Genomic DNA, 13,620 nt, shown 5'->3' on the forward strand with positions numbered 1-13,620 from the left:
CATGTTCAGGCACAGACAGATTAAATAAACGACCCTTAGGGTATTTACTACCCGGAATCAAATCTATGGCACAATCGCACTCCCGGTGCGGAGGTAATGAACCAAGCTTAGGTTCTTCAAAAACGTCACGATATTCAGTCAAGAATTCAGGAATCTCAGAGGGAATAGATGATGAAATGGAAACCACAGGTACGTCCCCATGCGTCCCCTTACATCCCCAGCTTAACACAGACATAGCTTTCCAGTCAAGGACTGGGTTATGAGATTGCAGCCATGGCAATCCAAGCACCAACACATCATGTAGGTTATACAGCACAAGAAAGCGAATAATCTCCTGGTGATCCGGATTAATCCGCATAGTTACTTGTGTCCAGTATTGTGGTTTATTGCTAGCCAATGGGGTGGAGTCAATCCCCTTCAGGGGTATAGGAGTTTCAAGAGGCTCCAAATCATACCCACAGCGTTTGGCAAAGGACCAATCCATAAGACTCAAAGCGGCGCCAGAGTCGACATAGGCATCCGCGGTAATAGATGATAAAGAACAAATCAGGGTCACAGATAGAATAAACTTAGACTGTAAAGTGCCAATTGAAACAGACTTATCAAGCTTCTTAGTACGCTTAGAGCATGCTGATATAACATGAGTTGAATCACCGCAATAGAAGCACAACCCATTTTTTCGTCTAAAATTCTGCCGTTCACTTCTGGACAGAATTCTATCACATTGCATATTCTCTGGCGTCTTCTCAGTAGACACCGCCAAATGGTGCACAGGTTTGCGCTCCCGCAGACGCCTATCGATCTGGATAGCCATTGTCATGGACTCATTCAGACCCGCAGGCACAGGGAACCCCACCATAACATCCTTAATGGCATCAGAGAGACCCTCTCTGAAATTCGCCGCCAGGGCGCACTCATTCCACTGAGTAAGCACAGCCCATTTACGGAATTTCTGGCAGTATATTTCAGCTTCGTCTTGCCCCTGAGATAGGGACATCAAGGCCTTTTCCGCCTGAAGTTCTAACTGAGGTTCCTCATAAAGCAACCCCAAGGCCAGAAAAAACGCATCCACATTGAGCAATGCAGGATCCCCTGGAGCCAATGCAAAAGCCCAATCCTGAGGGTCGCCCCGGAGCAAAGAAATCACAATCCTGACCTGCTGAGCAGGATCTCCAGCAGAGCGAGATTTCAGGGACAAAAACAACTTGCAATTATTTTTGAAATTTTGAAAGCAAGATCTATTCCCCGAGAAAAATTCAGGCAAAGGAATTCTAGGTTCAGATATAGGAACATGAACAACAAAATCTTGTAAGTTTTGAACTTTCGTGGTGAGATTATTCAAACCTGCAGCTAAACTCTGAATATCCATTTTAAACAGGTGAACACAGAGCCATTCCAGGATTAGAAGGAGAGAGAGAGAGAAAGGCTGCAATATAGGCAGACTTGCAAGAGATTCAATTACAAGCACACTCAGAACTGAGAAAAAAAAAAAAAAATCTTCAGCAGACTTCTCTTTTCTCTCCTTTCTCTGTCAATTAATTTAACCCTTTTAGGCCGGTCAAACTGTTATGGTTCTCAATGGCAAGAGAACATAGCCCAGCAAACATAAGAACTAGCTCTTGGAAGGATGGAAACTAAACTGACCATGAACTAAACCTGCCGCACAACTAACAGTAGCCGGGTAGCGTAGCCTGCGTTTTATCCCTAGACGCCCAGCGCCGGCCGGAGGACTAACTAATCCTGGCAGAGGAAAATATAGTCCTGGCTCACCTCTAGAGAAATTTCCCCGAAAGGCAGACAGAGGCCCCCACAAATATTGGCGGTGATTTTAGATGAAATGACAAACGTAGTATGAAAATAGGTTTAGCAAAATTGAGGTCCGCTTACTAGATAGCAGGAAGACAGAAAGGGCACTCTCATGGTCAGCTGAAAACCCTATCAAAATACCATCCTGAAATTACTTTAAGACTCTAGTATTAACTCATAACATCAGAGTGGCAATTTCAGATCACAAGAGCTTTCCAGACACAGAAACGAAACTACAGCTGTGAACTGGAACAAAATGCAAAAACAAACAAGGACTAAGTCCAACTTAGCTGGGAGTTGTCTAGCAGCAGGAACATGCACAGAAAGGCTTCTGATTACAATGTTGACCGGCATGGAAGTGACAGAGGAGCAAGGTTAAATAGCGACTCCCACATCCTGATGGAAACAGGTGAACAGAGGGGATGATGCACACCAGTTCAATTCCACCAGTGGCCACCGGGGGAGCCCAAAATCCAATTTCACAACACGTTCCTCATACACACACACGTTCCTCATACACACACACGTTCCTCATACACACACACGTTCCTCATACACACACGTTCCTCATACACACACGTTCCTCATACACACACGTTCCTCATACACACACGTTCCTCATACACACACGTTCCTCATACACACACGTTCCTCATGCACACACGTTCCTCATACACAGGTTTATTTCCATTGTGTATATTGGAACAACACAAAAAAAAAACAAAGAAAAAAGGCAAATTCGTCAAAATTTCACACAAAACTCTAAAAATAGTCCGCACACAATTGTTGGCACCCTCAGCTTAATATTTGGTTGTGCCCTTTGGAATAAATACTGCAGCCAATCGCTTCCCATAACCACCCACAAGCTTCTTACTCCTCTCAGCCGGCATCTTGGACGACTCTTCTCTCGGTCTCATATGTGATTCTCAACAGCGATTGTAAGATCTCTCCACAGGGGATCAATGGGATTTAGATCCGGACTCATTGCTGCCACTTCAGAACTCGTATTATGGGGTCATTGTCCTGATGGAACACCTATGGCCTACGATGCAAACCCAGCTTTATGACACTAGACACTACATTGCCACCCAAAATCCTTTGGTAATCTTCAGATTTCATGATGCCCAACACACAGTCAAGGCCCCCAGTGCCAGAGACATCAAACCAACCACAAAACATCTGACCCTCCACCATATCTGACTGTAGGTATTGTGTTCTTTTTCTTTGTAAGCCTCATTCTGTTTTAGGTAAACAGTAGAATGATGTGCTTTACCAAAAAGCTCTATCATGGTCTCATTTGTCCACAAGACGTTTTCCCAGAAGGATTTTGACTTACTCACATTTTGGCAATCTGCAGTATAGATTTTTTTGGAGATGGAATTGTAACCTTGAGATTGTTGGTATTATTCAACAATTTTAGTTCTCAAGTCCTCAGACCGTTCTCTTCTCCTCTTTCTGTTCATCATGCTAACAGTGGAACACACAGACACACAATGCAAACACTGAGGCAACTTCTCCCCTTTTTAAAAGGTTTCAGGTGTGATTTTCATATTGCCCACAACTGTTACTTGCCACAGGTGAATGTGAACAAGCATCACATGCTGGAAACAAAGTTGTTTACCCAAATTTTTGGAATGGTTCCAAGAATTTTTTGGGGCCCATTATTGGCGTTTTGTGTGAAATTATGTCCAGTTTCCCTTTTTCTCAGTTTTCTTTGTGTTGTTCCAACTCACAAAAAAGAAATAAACATGTGTATAACAAAACGTGTAATTGCAATAAATTTCTGGGATAAATATTTCAATTTCTGTAACGATTTCAAGGGTGCCAACACTTTCATCCATGACTGTATTAGAATAAACAATTTACATTATTGAGATTTACAATATATATATATATATATATATATATATATATATATATAAAATGTTATTATACACGATATAGATTATATATATTCTATCTTTATCGTGTATAATAACACTATATACACACATTATATATATATATATATATATATATATATATATATATATATATATATATATATATATATACATACACACACTCACCGGCCACTTTATTAGGTACACCTGTCCAACTTCTTGTTAACACTTAATTTCTAATCAGCCAATCACATGGCTGCAACTCAGTGCATTTAGGCATGTAGACATGGTCAAGACAATCTCCTGCAGTTCAAACCGAGCATCAGTATGGGGAAGAAAGGTGATTTGAGTGCCTTTGAACGTGGCATGGTTGTTGGTGCCAGAAGGGCTGGTCTGAGTATTTCAGAAACTGCTGATCTACTGGGATTTTCACGCACAACCATCTCTAGGGTTTACAGAGAATGGTCCGAAAAAGAAAAAAAATCCAGTGAGCGGCAGTTCTGTGGGCGGAAATGCCTTGTTGATGCCAGAGGTCAGAGGAGAATGGGCAGACTGGTTCGAGCTGATAGAAAGGCAACAGTGACTCAAATCGCCACCCGTTACAACCAAGGTAGGCCTAAGAGCATCTCTGAACGCACAGTGCGTCGAACTTTGAGGCAGATGGGCTACAGCAGCAGAAGACCACACTGGGTACCACTCCTTTCAGCTAAGAACAGGAAACTGAGGCTACAATTTGTACAAGCTCATCGAAATTGGACAGTAGAAGATTGGAAAAACGTTGCTTGGTCTGATGAGTCTCGATTTCTGCTGCGACATTCGGATGGTAGGGTCAGAATTTGGCGTAAACAACATGAAAGCATGGATCCATCCTGCCTTGTATGGAGCATCTTTGGGATGTGCAGCCGACAAATCTGCGGCAACTGTGTGATGCCATCATGTCAATATGGACCAAAATCTCTGAGGAATGCTTCCAGCACCTTGTTGAATCTATGCCACGAAGAATTGAGGCAGTTCTGAAGGCAAAAGGGGGTCCAACCCGTTACTAGCATGGTGTACCTAATAAAGTGGCCGGTGAGTGTATCTAATATATAATTGCCTAGAATACTACTTCCTGCAATTTGTGCCAACTTCCGTGGCTTTGTCCGGAGCTAATGTCCGGAGATAATGTCCGGAGCTAATGTCCGGAGCTAATGTCCGGAGCTAATGTCCGGAGCTAATGTCCGGAGATAAGTGACGTCACCAGTGTCCTACACCCAGGCAGAGCACAGGGGCCCCAGGCAGAGCACAGGGGCCCCAGGCAGCATATGGGGCCCCAGGCAGAGCACAGTGATCCCAGGCAGAGCACAGGGGCCCCAGGCAGCCTAGGGGGCCCCAGGCAGAGCACAGTGGCCCCAGGCAGAGCACAGGGGCCCCAGGCAGCATATGGGGCCCCAGGCAGAGCACAGGGGCCCCAGGCAGCATATGGGGCCCCAGGCAGAGCACAGTGGCCCCAGGCAGAGCACAGGGGCCCCAGGCAGCATATGGGGCCCCAGGCAGAGCACAGGGGCCCCAGGCAGAGCACAGGGGCCCCAGGCAGCATATGGGGCCCCAGGCAGAGCACAGGGGCCCCAGGCAGAGCACAGGGGCCCCAGGCAGCATATGGGGCCCCAGGCAGAGCACAGGGGCCCCAGGCAGAGCACAGGGGCCCCAGGCAGCATATGGGGCCCCAGGCAGAGCACAGGGGCCCCAGGCAGAGCACAGGGGCCCCAGGCAGCATATGGGGCCCCAGGCAGAGCACAGGGGCCCCAGGCAGCATATGGGGCCCCAGGCAGAGCACAGTGGCCCCAGGCAGAACATGGGGCCCCAGGCAGAGCACAGGGGCCCCAGGCAGAGCACAGGGGCCCCAGGCAGCATATGGGGCCCCAGGCAGAGCACAGTGATCCCAGGCAGAGCACAGGGGCCCCAGGCAGCCTAGGGGGCCCCAGGCAGAGCACAGTGGCCCCAGGCAGAGCACAGGGGCCCCAGGCAGCATATGGGGCCCCAGGCAGAGCACAGGGGCCCCAGGCAGCATATGGGGCCCCAGGCAGAGCACAGTGGCCCCAGGCAGAGCACAGGGGCCTCAGGCAGAACATGGGGCCCCAGGCAGAGCACAGGGGCCCCAGGCAGAGCACAGGGGCCCCAGGCAGCATATGGGGCCCCAGGCAGAGCACAGGGGCCCCAGGCAGAGCACAGGGGCCCCAGGCAGCATATGGGGCCCCAGGCAGAGCACAGGGGCCCCAGGCAGCATATGGGGCCCCAGGCAGAGCACAGGGGCCCCAGGCAGCATATGGGGCCCCAGGCAGAGCACAGTGGCCCCAGGCAGAGCACAGGGGCCTCAGGCAGAACATGGGGCCCCAGGCAGAGCACAGGGGCCCCAGGCAGAGCACAGGGGCCCCAGGCAGCATATGGGGCCCCAGGCAGAGCACAGGGGCCCCAGGCAGAGCACAGGGGCCCCAGGCAGCATATGGGGCCCCAGGCAGAGCACAGGGGCCCCAGGCAGCATATGGGGCCCCAGGCAGAGCACAGTGGCCCCAGGCAGAACATGGGGCCCCAGGCAGAGCACAGGGGCCCCAGGCAGAGCACAGGGGCCCCAGGCAGCATATGGGGCCCCAGGCAGAGCACAGGGGCCCCAGGCAGCATATGGGGCCCCAGGCAGAGCACAGTGGCCCCAGGCAGCATATGGGGCCCCAGGCAGAGCACAGTGGCCCCAGGCAGAGCACAGGGGCCCCAGGCAGCATATGGGGCCCCAGGCAGAGCACAGTGGTCCCAGGCAGAGCACAGGGGCCCCAGGCAGCTTATGGGGCCCCAGGCAGAGCACAGTGGCCCCAGGCAGAACATGGGGCCCCAGGCAGAGCACAGGGGCCCCAGGCAGAGCACAGGGGCCCCAGGCAGAGCACAGGGGCCCCAGGCAGCATATGGGGCCCCAGGCAGAGCACAGGGGCCCCAGGCAGCATATGGGGCCCCAGGCAGCATATGGGGCCCCAGGCAGAGCACAGTGGCCCCAGGCAGAGCACAGGGGCCCCAGGCAGCATATGGGGCCCCAGGCAGAGCACAGTGGTCCCAGGCAGCATATGGGGCCCCAGGCAGAGCACAGTGGTCCCAGGCAGAGCACAGTGGGCCCCAGGCAGCCTATGGGGCCCCAGGCAGAGCACAGTGGCCCCAGGCAGAACATGGGGCCCCAGGCAGAGCACAGGGGCCCCAGGCAGAGCACAGGGGCCCCAGGCAGCATATGGGGCCCCAGGCAGAGCACAGTGGTCCCAGGTAGAGCACAGGGGCCCCAGGCAGCCTATGGGGCCCCAGGCAGAGCACAGGGGCCCCAGGCAGCCTATGGGGTCCCAGGCAGAGCACAGGGGCCCCAGGCAGCATATGGGGCCCCAGGCAGAGCACAGTGGCCCCAGGCAGAGCACAGGGGCCCCAGGCAGAACATGTGGCCCCAGGCAGAGCACGGGGCCCCAGGCAGCATATGGGGCCCCAGGCAGAGCACAGGGGCCCCAGGCAGCATATGGGGCCCCAGGCAGAGCACAGCGATATTTTGGACCACTGTGCGGTGTTTCAGACCCCCTGTGTGATGTCTGGGGCCCTGTTCTTAAGTATATTAAAGATTAAAGTAACGTATATTAAAGTATATTATAGATCAAATTTGACACGTTTAGGAGCACCATTGAGTGATATACTCAAGAATGACATAATTTTTCAACATTTTATGGTTTCAAACTGTAAACACTCAGAGTTTTTTTTACTTCAACCAGAAAACCTTAACGGTTCATAAAAAACTTGACTGTTCAGGATATGATAAAAGTCATAGTATTCTGAATCTTTAACTTATAAAGATACCTTTACATGAGGTGATTATTGGTTCCAGAGAGGCTTTCGGCCGATAATCGTACACATGGCTGGTGACAGGACAATACAATATAAACGTTCAAAGGTAAACACTGATAACATTAAAATCTAATATATAATTGCCTAGAATACTACTTCCGGCAATTTGTGCCAACTTCCGTGGCTTTGTCCGGAGATAATGTCCGGAGATAAGTGACGTCACCAGCGTCCTACACCCGCTCAGGGTGGACAAAGATATATGCCTTCGTGGTGCGCGGCACTTTTCTGATTGGTTGCCGCCTGCCGCGAGCGACCAATCAGAAATGTGCCGTACTGTCAAGAATTGTCAAGAGCTGGTGAGTGCAGCCATTTTTTGTTCTTTCTTACTATTATTTATTAATTGTATTATTCTTACATTTGAATAAATAAAGTATATATGGATTCTAGACTCCCGATTCTTTAGAATCGGGCTGCCATCTAGTATATATATATATATATATATATATATATATATATATATATATATATATATATATATATATATATATATATATATATATATATATATATATATATATATATATATACACACACATACACACACACATACACACTAGCTGTTTCCAGCCAGCTAACGCTCGGCACGCTCACTGCTATCTAATTAACGCTGCTGGTGATTAAACTAAAGTAAATAATGACAACATTCAATAGATCTTACACAGGTGGTAAATTAACTTAAAATGAAGTTAATGACAATAGTGTGGTAATGTGGTGGGGGGCGGGATTATGTGTGGTGATGTGGGGGCGGAGCTACTGTGCAGGGGGCGGGATTAGCAAGTAATCATGATGCCTCATATATATAGATAGATATATACATACATATATACACACACACACACACACACACACACACACCAATGATGAACACCATGACTTCCCCTGCTCCTGTGTGGTCACCTGTACAAAATGTAGATGGAACTATCACACAAATGACACCGGACGTCGTTCTTCTCACCTGGACAGTGGATGAATGACCACTCGTAGTTCTTGTCCCGTGGGCACAAACTGGAATCCAGAACCATTTCACTCGACTGTTTGCTCTGAGGTTTCATCGGTCCACGGGACGAACCTTCTATACAACTGCCCTTCCCAGTGTTACTGGGGTCATTACACCAACCACAGCCGGGGTGCTCCAAGCACTGGGAGCAGGTGCGGAAGCCGGAGCAATTCTGAGCTATAGAAAGAGAAAAGTACGAACATTATTGTACATAGGGAGCAGTGTTATAGTAGTTATATTCTTGTACATAGGGGCAGTATTATAGTAGTTATATTCTTGTACATAGGGGCAGTATTATAGTAGTTATATTCTTGTACATAGGGGGCAGCATTATAGTAGTTATATTCTTGTACATAGGGGCAGTATTATAGTAGTTATATTCTTGTACATAGGAGCAGTATTATAGTAGTTATATTCTTGTATATAGGAGCAGTATTATAGTAGTTATATTCTTGTATATAGGAGCAGTATTATAGTAGTTATATTCTTGTACATAGGAGCAGTATTATAGTAGTTATATTCTTGTACATAGAAGCAGTATTATAGTAGTTATATTCCTGTACATAGGAGCAGTATTATAGTAGTTATATTCTTGTACATAGGGGCAGTATTATAGTAGTTATATTCTTGTACATAGGAGCAGTATTATAGTAGTTATATTCTTGTACATAGGAGCAGTATTATAGTAGTTATATTCTTGTATATAGGAGCAGTATTATAGTAGTTATATTCTTGTACATAGGAGCAGTATTATAGTAGTTATATTCTTGTACATAGGGGGCAGCATTATAGTAGTTATATTCTTGTACATAGGGGCAGTATTATAGTAGTTATATTCTTGTACATAGGGGCAGTATTATAGTAGTTATATTCTTGTACATAGGGGGCAGCATTATAGTAGTTATATTCTTGTACATAGGGGCAGTATTATAGTAGTTATATTCTTGTACATAGGAGCAGTATTATAGTAGTTATATTCTTGTACATAGGAGCAGTATTATAGTAGTTATATTCTTGTATATAGGAGCAGTATTATAGTAGTTATATTCTTGTACATAGGTGCAGTATTATAGTAGTTATATTCCTGCACATAGGAGCAGTATTATAGTAGTTATATTCTTGTACATAGGGGCAGTATTATAGTAGTTATATTCTTGTACATAGGGGCAGTATTATAGTAGTTATATTCTTGTACATAGGAGCAGTATTATAGTAGTTATATTCTTGTACATAGGAGCAGTATTATAGTAGTTATATTCTTGTACATAGGAGCAGTATTATAGTAGTTATATTCTTGTACATAGGAGCAGTATTATAGTAGTTATATTCTTGTACATAGGGGCAGTATTATAGTAGTTATATTCTTGTACATAGGGGCAGTATTATAGTAGTTATATTCTTGTACATAGGAGCAGTATTATAGTAGTTATATTCTTGTACATAGGAGCAGTATTATAGTAGTTATATTCTTGTACATAGAGGCAGTATTATAGTAGTTATATTCTTGTACATAGGGGCAGTATTATAGTAGTTATATTCTTATACATAGGGAGCAGTATTATAGTAGTTATATTCTTGTACATAGGGGCAGTATTATAGTAGTTATATTCTTGAACATAGGGAGCAGTATTATAGTAGTTATATTCTTGTACATAGGGAGCAGTATAGTAGTTATATTCTAGTACATAGGAGCAGTATTATAGTAGATATATTCTTGTACATAGGGGCAGTATTATAGTAGTTATATTCTTGTACATAGGAGCAGTATTATAGTAGTTATATTCTTGTACATAGGAGCAGTATTATAGTAGTTATATTCTTGTACATAGGAGCAGTATTATAGTAGTTATATTCTTGTACATAGGGGCAGTATTATAGTAGTTATATTCTTGTACATAGGGGCAGTATTATAGTAGTTATATTCTTGTACATAGGAGCAGTATTATAGTAGTTATATTCTTGTACATAGGAGCAGTATTATAGTAGTTATATTCTTGTACATAGAGGCGGTATTATAGTAGTTATATTCTTGTACATAGGGGCAGTATTATAGTAGTTATATTTTTATACATAGGGAGCAGTATTATAGTAGTTATATTCTTGTACATAGGGGCAGTATTATAGTAGTTATATTCTTGTACATAGGGAGCAGTATTATAGTAGTTATATTCTTGTATATAGGGGCAGTATTATAGTAGTTATATTCCTGTACATAGGAGCAGTATTATAGTAGTTATATTCTTGTACATAGGAGCAGTATTATAGTAGTTATATTCTTGTACATAGGAGCAGTATTATAGTAGTTATATTCTTGTACATAGGGGGCAGTATTATAGTAGTTATATTCCTGTACATAGGAGCAGTATTATAGTAGTTATATTCTTATACATAGGGAGCAGTATTATAGTAGTTATATTCCTGTACATAGGGGCAGTATTATAGTAGTTATATTCCTGTACATATGAGCAGTATTATAGTAGTTATATTCTTGTACATAGGGGCAGTATTATAGTAGTTATATTCTTGTATATAGGGGCAGTATTATAGTAGTTATATTCTTGTACATAGGGAGCAGTATTATAGTAGTTATATTCTTGTATATAGGGGCAGTATTATAGTAGTTATATTCCTGTACATAGGAGCAGTATTATAGTAGTTATATTCTTGTACATAGAGGCGGTATTATAGTAGTTATATTCCTGTACATAGGGGCAGTATTATAGTAGTTATATTCCTGTACATAGGAGCAGTATTATAGTAGTTATATTCTTGTACATAGGGGCAGTATTATAGTAGTTATATTCTTGTACATAGGAGCAGTATTATAGTAGTTATATTCTTGTACATAGGAGCAGTATTATAGTAGTTATATTCTTATACATAGGGAGCAGTATTATAGTAGTTATATTCTTGTACATAGGGGCAGTATTATAGTAGTTATATTCTTGTACATATGAGCAGTATTATAGTAGTTATATTCTTGTACGTAGGAGCAGTATTATTGTAGTTATATTCTTGTACATAGGGGCAGTATTATAGTAGTTATATTCTTGTACATAGGGGCAGTTGTCATGATTCTCAATGGCGAGAGAACATAGCCCAGCATATATGAGAACTAGCTCTTGGAAGATGGAAACTATACTGACCATGAACTAAACCTGCCGCACAACTAGAAGTAGCCGGGTAGCATGCCTATGTTTTTTAACCCTAGATGCCCAGCGCCAGCCGGAGAACTACCTAATCCTAGCAGAGGAAAAGACAGTCCTGGCTCACCTCTAGAGAAATTTTCCCAAAAGGCAGACAGAGGCCCCCACATATATTGGCGGTGATTTTAGATGAAATGACAAACGTAGTATGAAAATAGGTTTAGCAAAATCGAGGTCCGCTTTCTAGATAGCAGGAAGACAGAAAGGACACTTTCATGGTCAGCAGAAAACCCTATCAAAACACCATCCAGAAATTCCTTTAAGACTCTAGCATTAACTCATAACACCAGAGTGGCAATTTCCGATCACAAGAGCTTTCCAGACACAGTAACGAAACAGCAGCTGTGAACAGGAACAAAATGCAAAAACACACAAGGACAAAAGTCCAACTTAGCTGGGAGTTGTCTAGTAGCAGGAACAAGCACAGAAGGCTTCTGATTACATTGTTGACCGGCAAGAAACTGACAGAGGAGCAAGGTTATATAGCGACTCCCACATCCTGATAGGAGCAGGTGAACAGAGGGGATGATGCACACAAGTTCAATTCCACAAGTGGCCACCGGGGGAGCCCAGAATCCAATTTCACAACAGGCAGTATTATAGTAGATAGTAGTTTATATTCTTGTACATAGGGGCAGTATTATAGTAGTTATATTCTTGTACATGGGGGCAGTATTATAGTAGTTATATTCTTGTACATAGGGGCAGTATTATAGTAGTTATATTCTTGTACATAGGAGCAGTATTATAGTAGTTATATTCTTGTACATAGGAGCAGTATTATAGTAGTTATATTCTTGTACATAGGAGCAGTATTATAGTAGTTATATTCTTGTACATAGGGGGCAGTATTATAGTAGTTATATTCTTGTACATAGGAGCAGTATTATAGTAGTTATATTCTTGTACATAGGGGCAGTATTATAGTAGTTATATTCTTGTACATAGGAGCAGTATTATAGTAGTTATATTCTTGTACATGGGGGCAGTATTATAGTAGTTATATTCTTGTACATAGGGGCAGTATTATAGTAGTTATATTCTTGTACATAGGAGCAGTATTATAGTAGTTATATTCTTGTACATAGGGGCAGTATTATAGTAGTTATATTCTTGTACATAGGGAGCAGTATTATAGTAGTTATATTCTTGTACATAGGAGCAGTATTATAGTAGTTATATTCCTGTATATAGGAGCAGTATTATAGTAATTATATTCTTATACATAGGGGCAGTATTATAGTAGTTATATTCTTGTATATAGGAGCAGTATTATAGTAGTTATATTCTTGTACATAGGAGCAGTATTATAGTAGTTATATTCTTGTACATAGGAGCAGTATTATAGTAGTTATATTCTTGTACATAGGGGCAGTATTATAGTAGTTATATTCTTGTACATAGGGGCAGTATTATAGTAGTTATATTCTTGTACATAGGGGCAGTATTATAGTAGTTATATTCTTGTACATAGGAGCAGTATTATAGTAGTTATATTCTTGTACATAGGGGCAGTATTATAGTAGTTATATTCTTGTACATATGAGCAGTATTATAGTAGTTATATTCTTGTACATAGGGGCAGTATTATAGTAGTTATATTCTTGTACATAGGGGCAGTATTATAGTAGTTATATTCTTGTACATAGGGGGCAGTATTATACTAGTTATATTCTTGTACATAGGAGCAGTATTATAGTAGTTATATTCTTGTACATAGGGGGCAGTATTATAGTAGTTATATTCTTGTACATAGGAGCAGTATTATAGTAGTTATATTCTTGTACATAGGAGCAGTATTATAGTAGTTATATTCTTGTACATAGGG

General features: G+C 43.5%; 1 protein-coding gene across 3 annotated transcripts in view; it reads right to left on the reverse strand.

Moving 5' to 3' along the window:
- Window positions 1–13,620, reverse strand: part of ATRNL1 (attractin like 1) — a 767,569-nt gene that overhangs the window by 472,749 nt on the left and 281,200 nt on the right. For all 3 annotated transcript variants that reach the window (XR_013214392.1, XM_077257919.1, XM_077257920.1), the window contains exon 18: window positions 8,545–8,763. Coding sequence is in view for 2 of the 3 variants with exons in the window: in XM_077257919.1 (XP_077114034.1) it covers window positions 8,545–8,763 (219 nt within the window). In the remaining variant the exon portion in view is untranslated. The remainder of the gene's footprint in view (window positions 1–8,544; window positions 8,764–13,620) is intronic.

This window comes from Ranitomeya variabilis, chromosome 4 (assembly GCF_051348905.1).
Source record: "Ranitomeya variabilis isolate aRanVar5 chromosome 4, aRanVar5.hap1, whole genome shotgun sequence".
NCBI classification, from domain to species: domain Eukaryota; kingdom Metazoa; phylum Chordata; class Amphibia; order Anura; family Dendrobatidae; genus Ranitomeya; species Ranitomeya variabilis.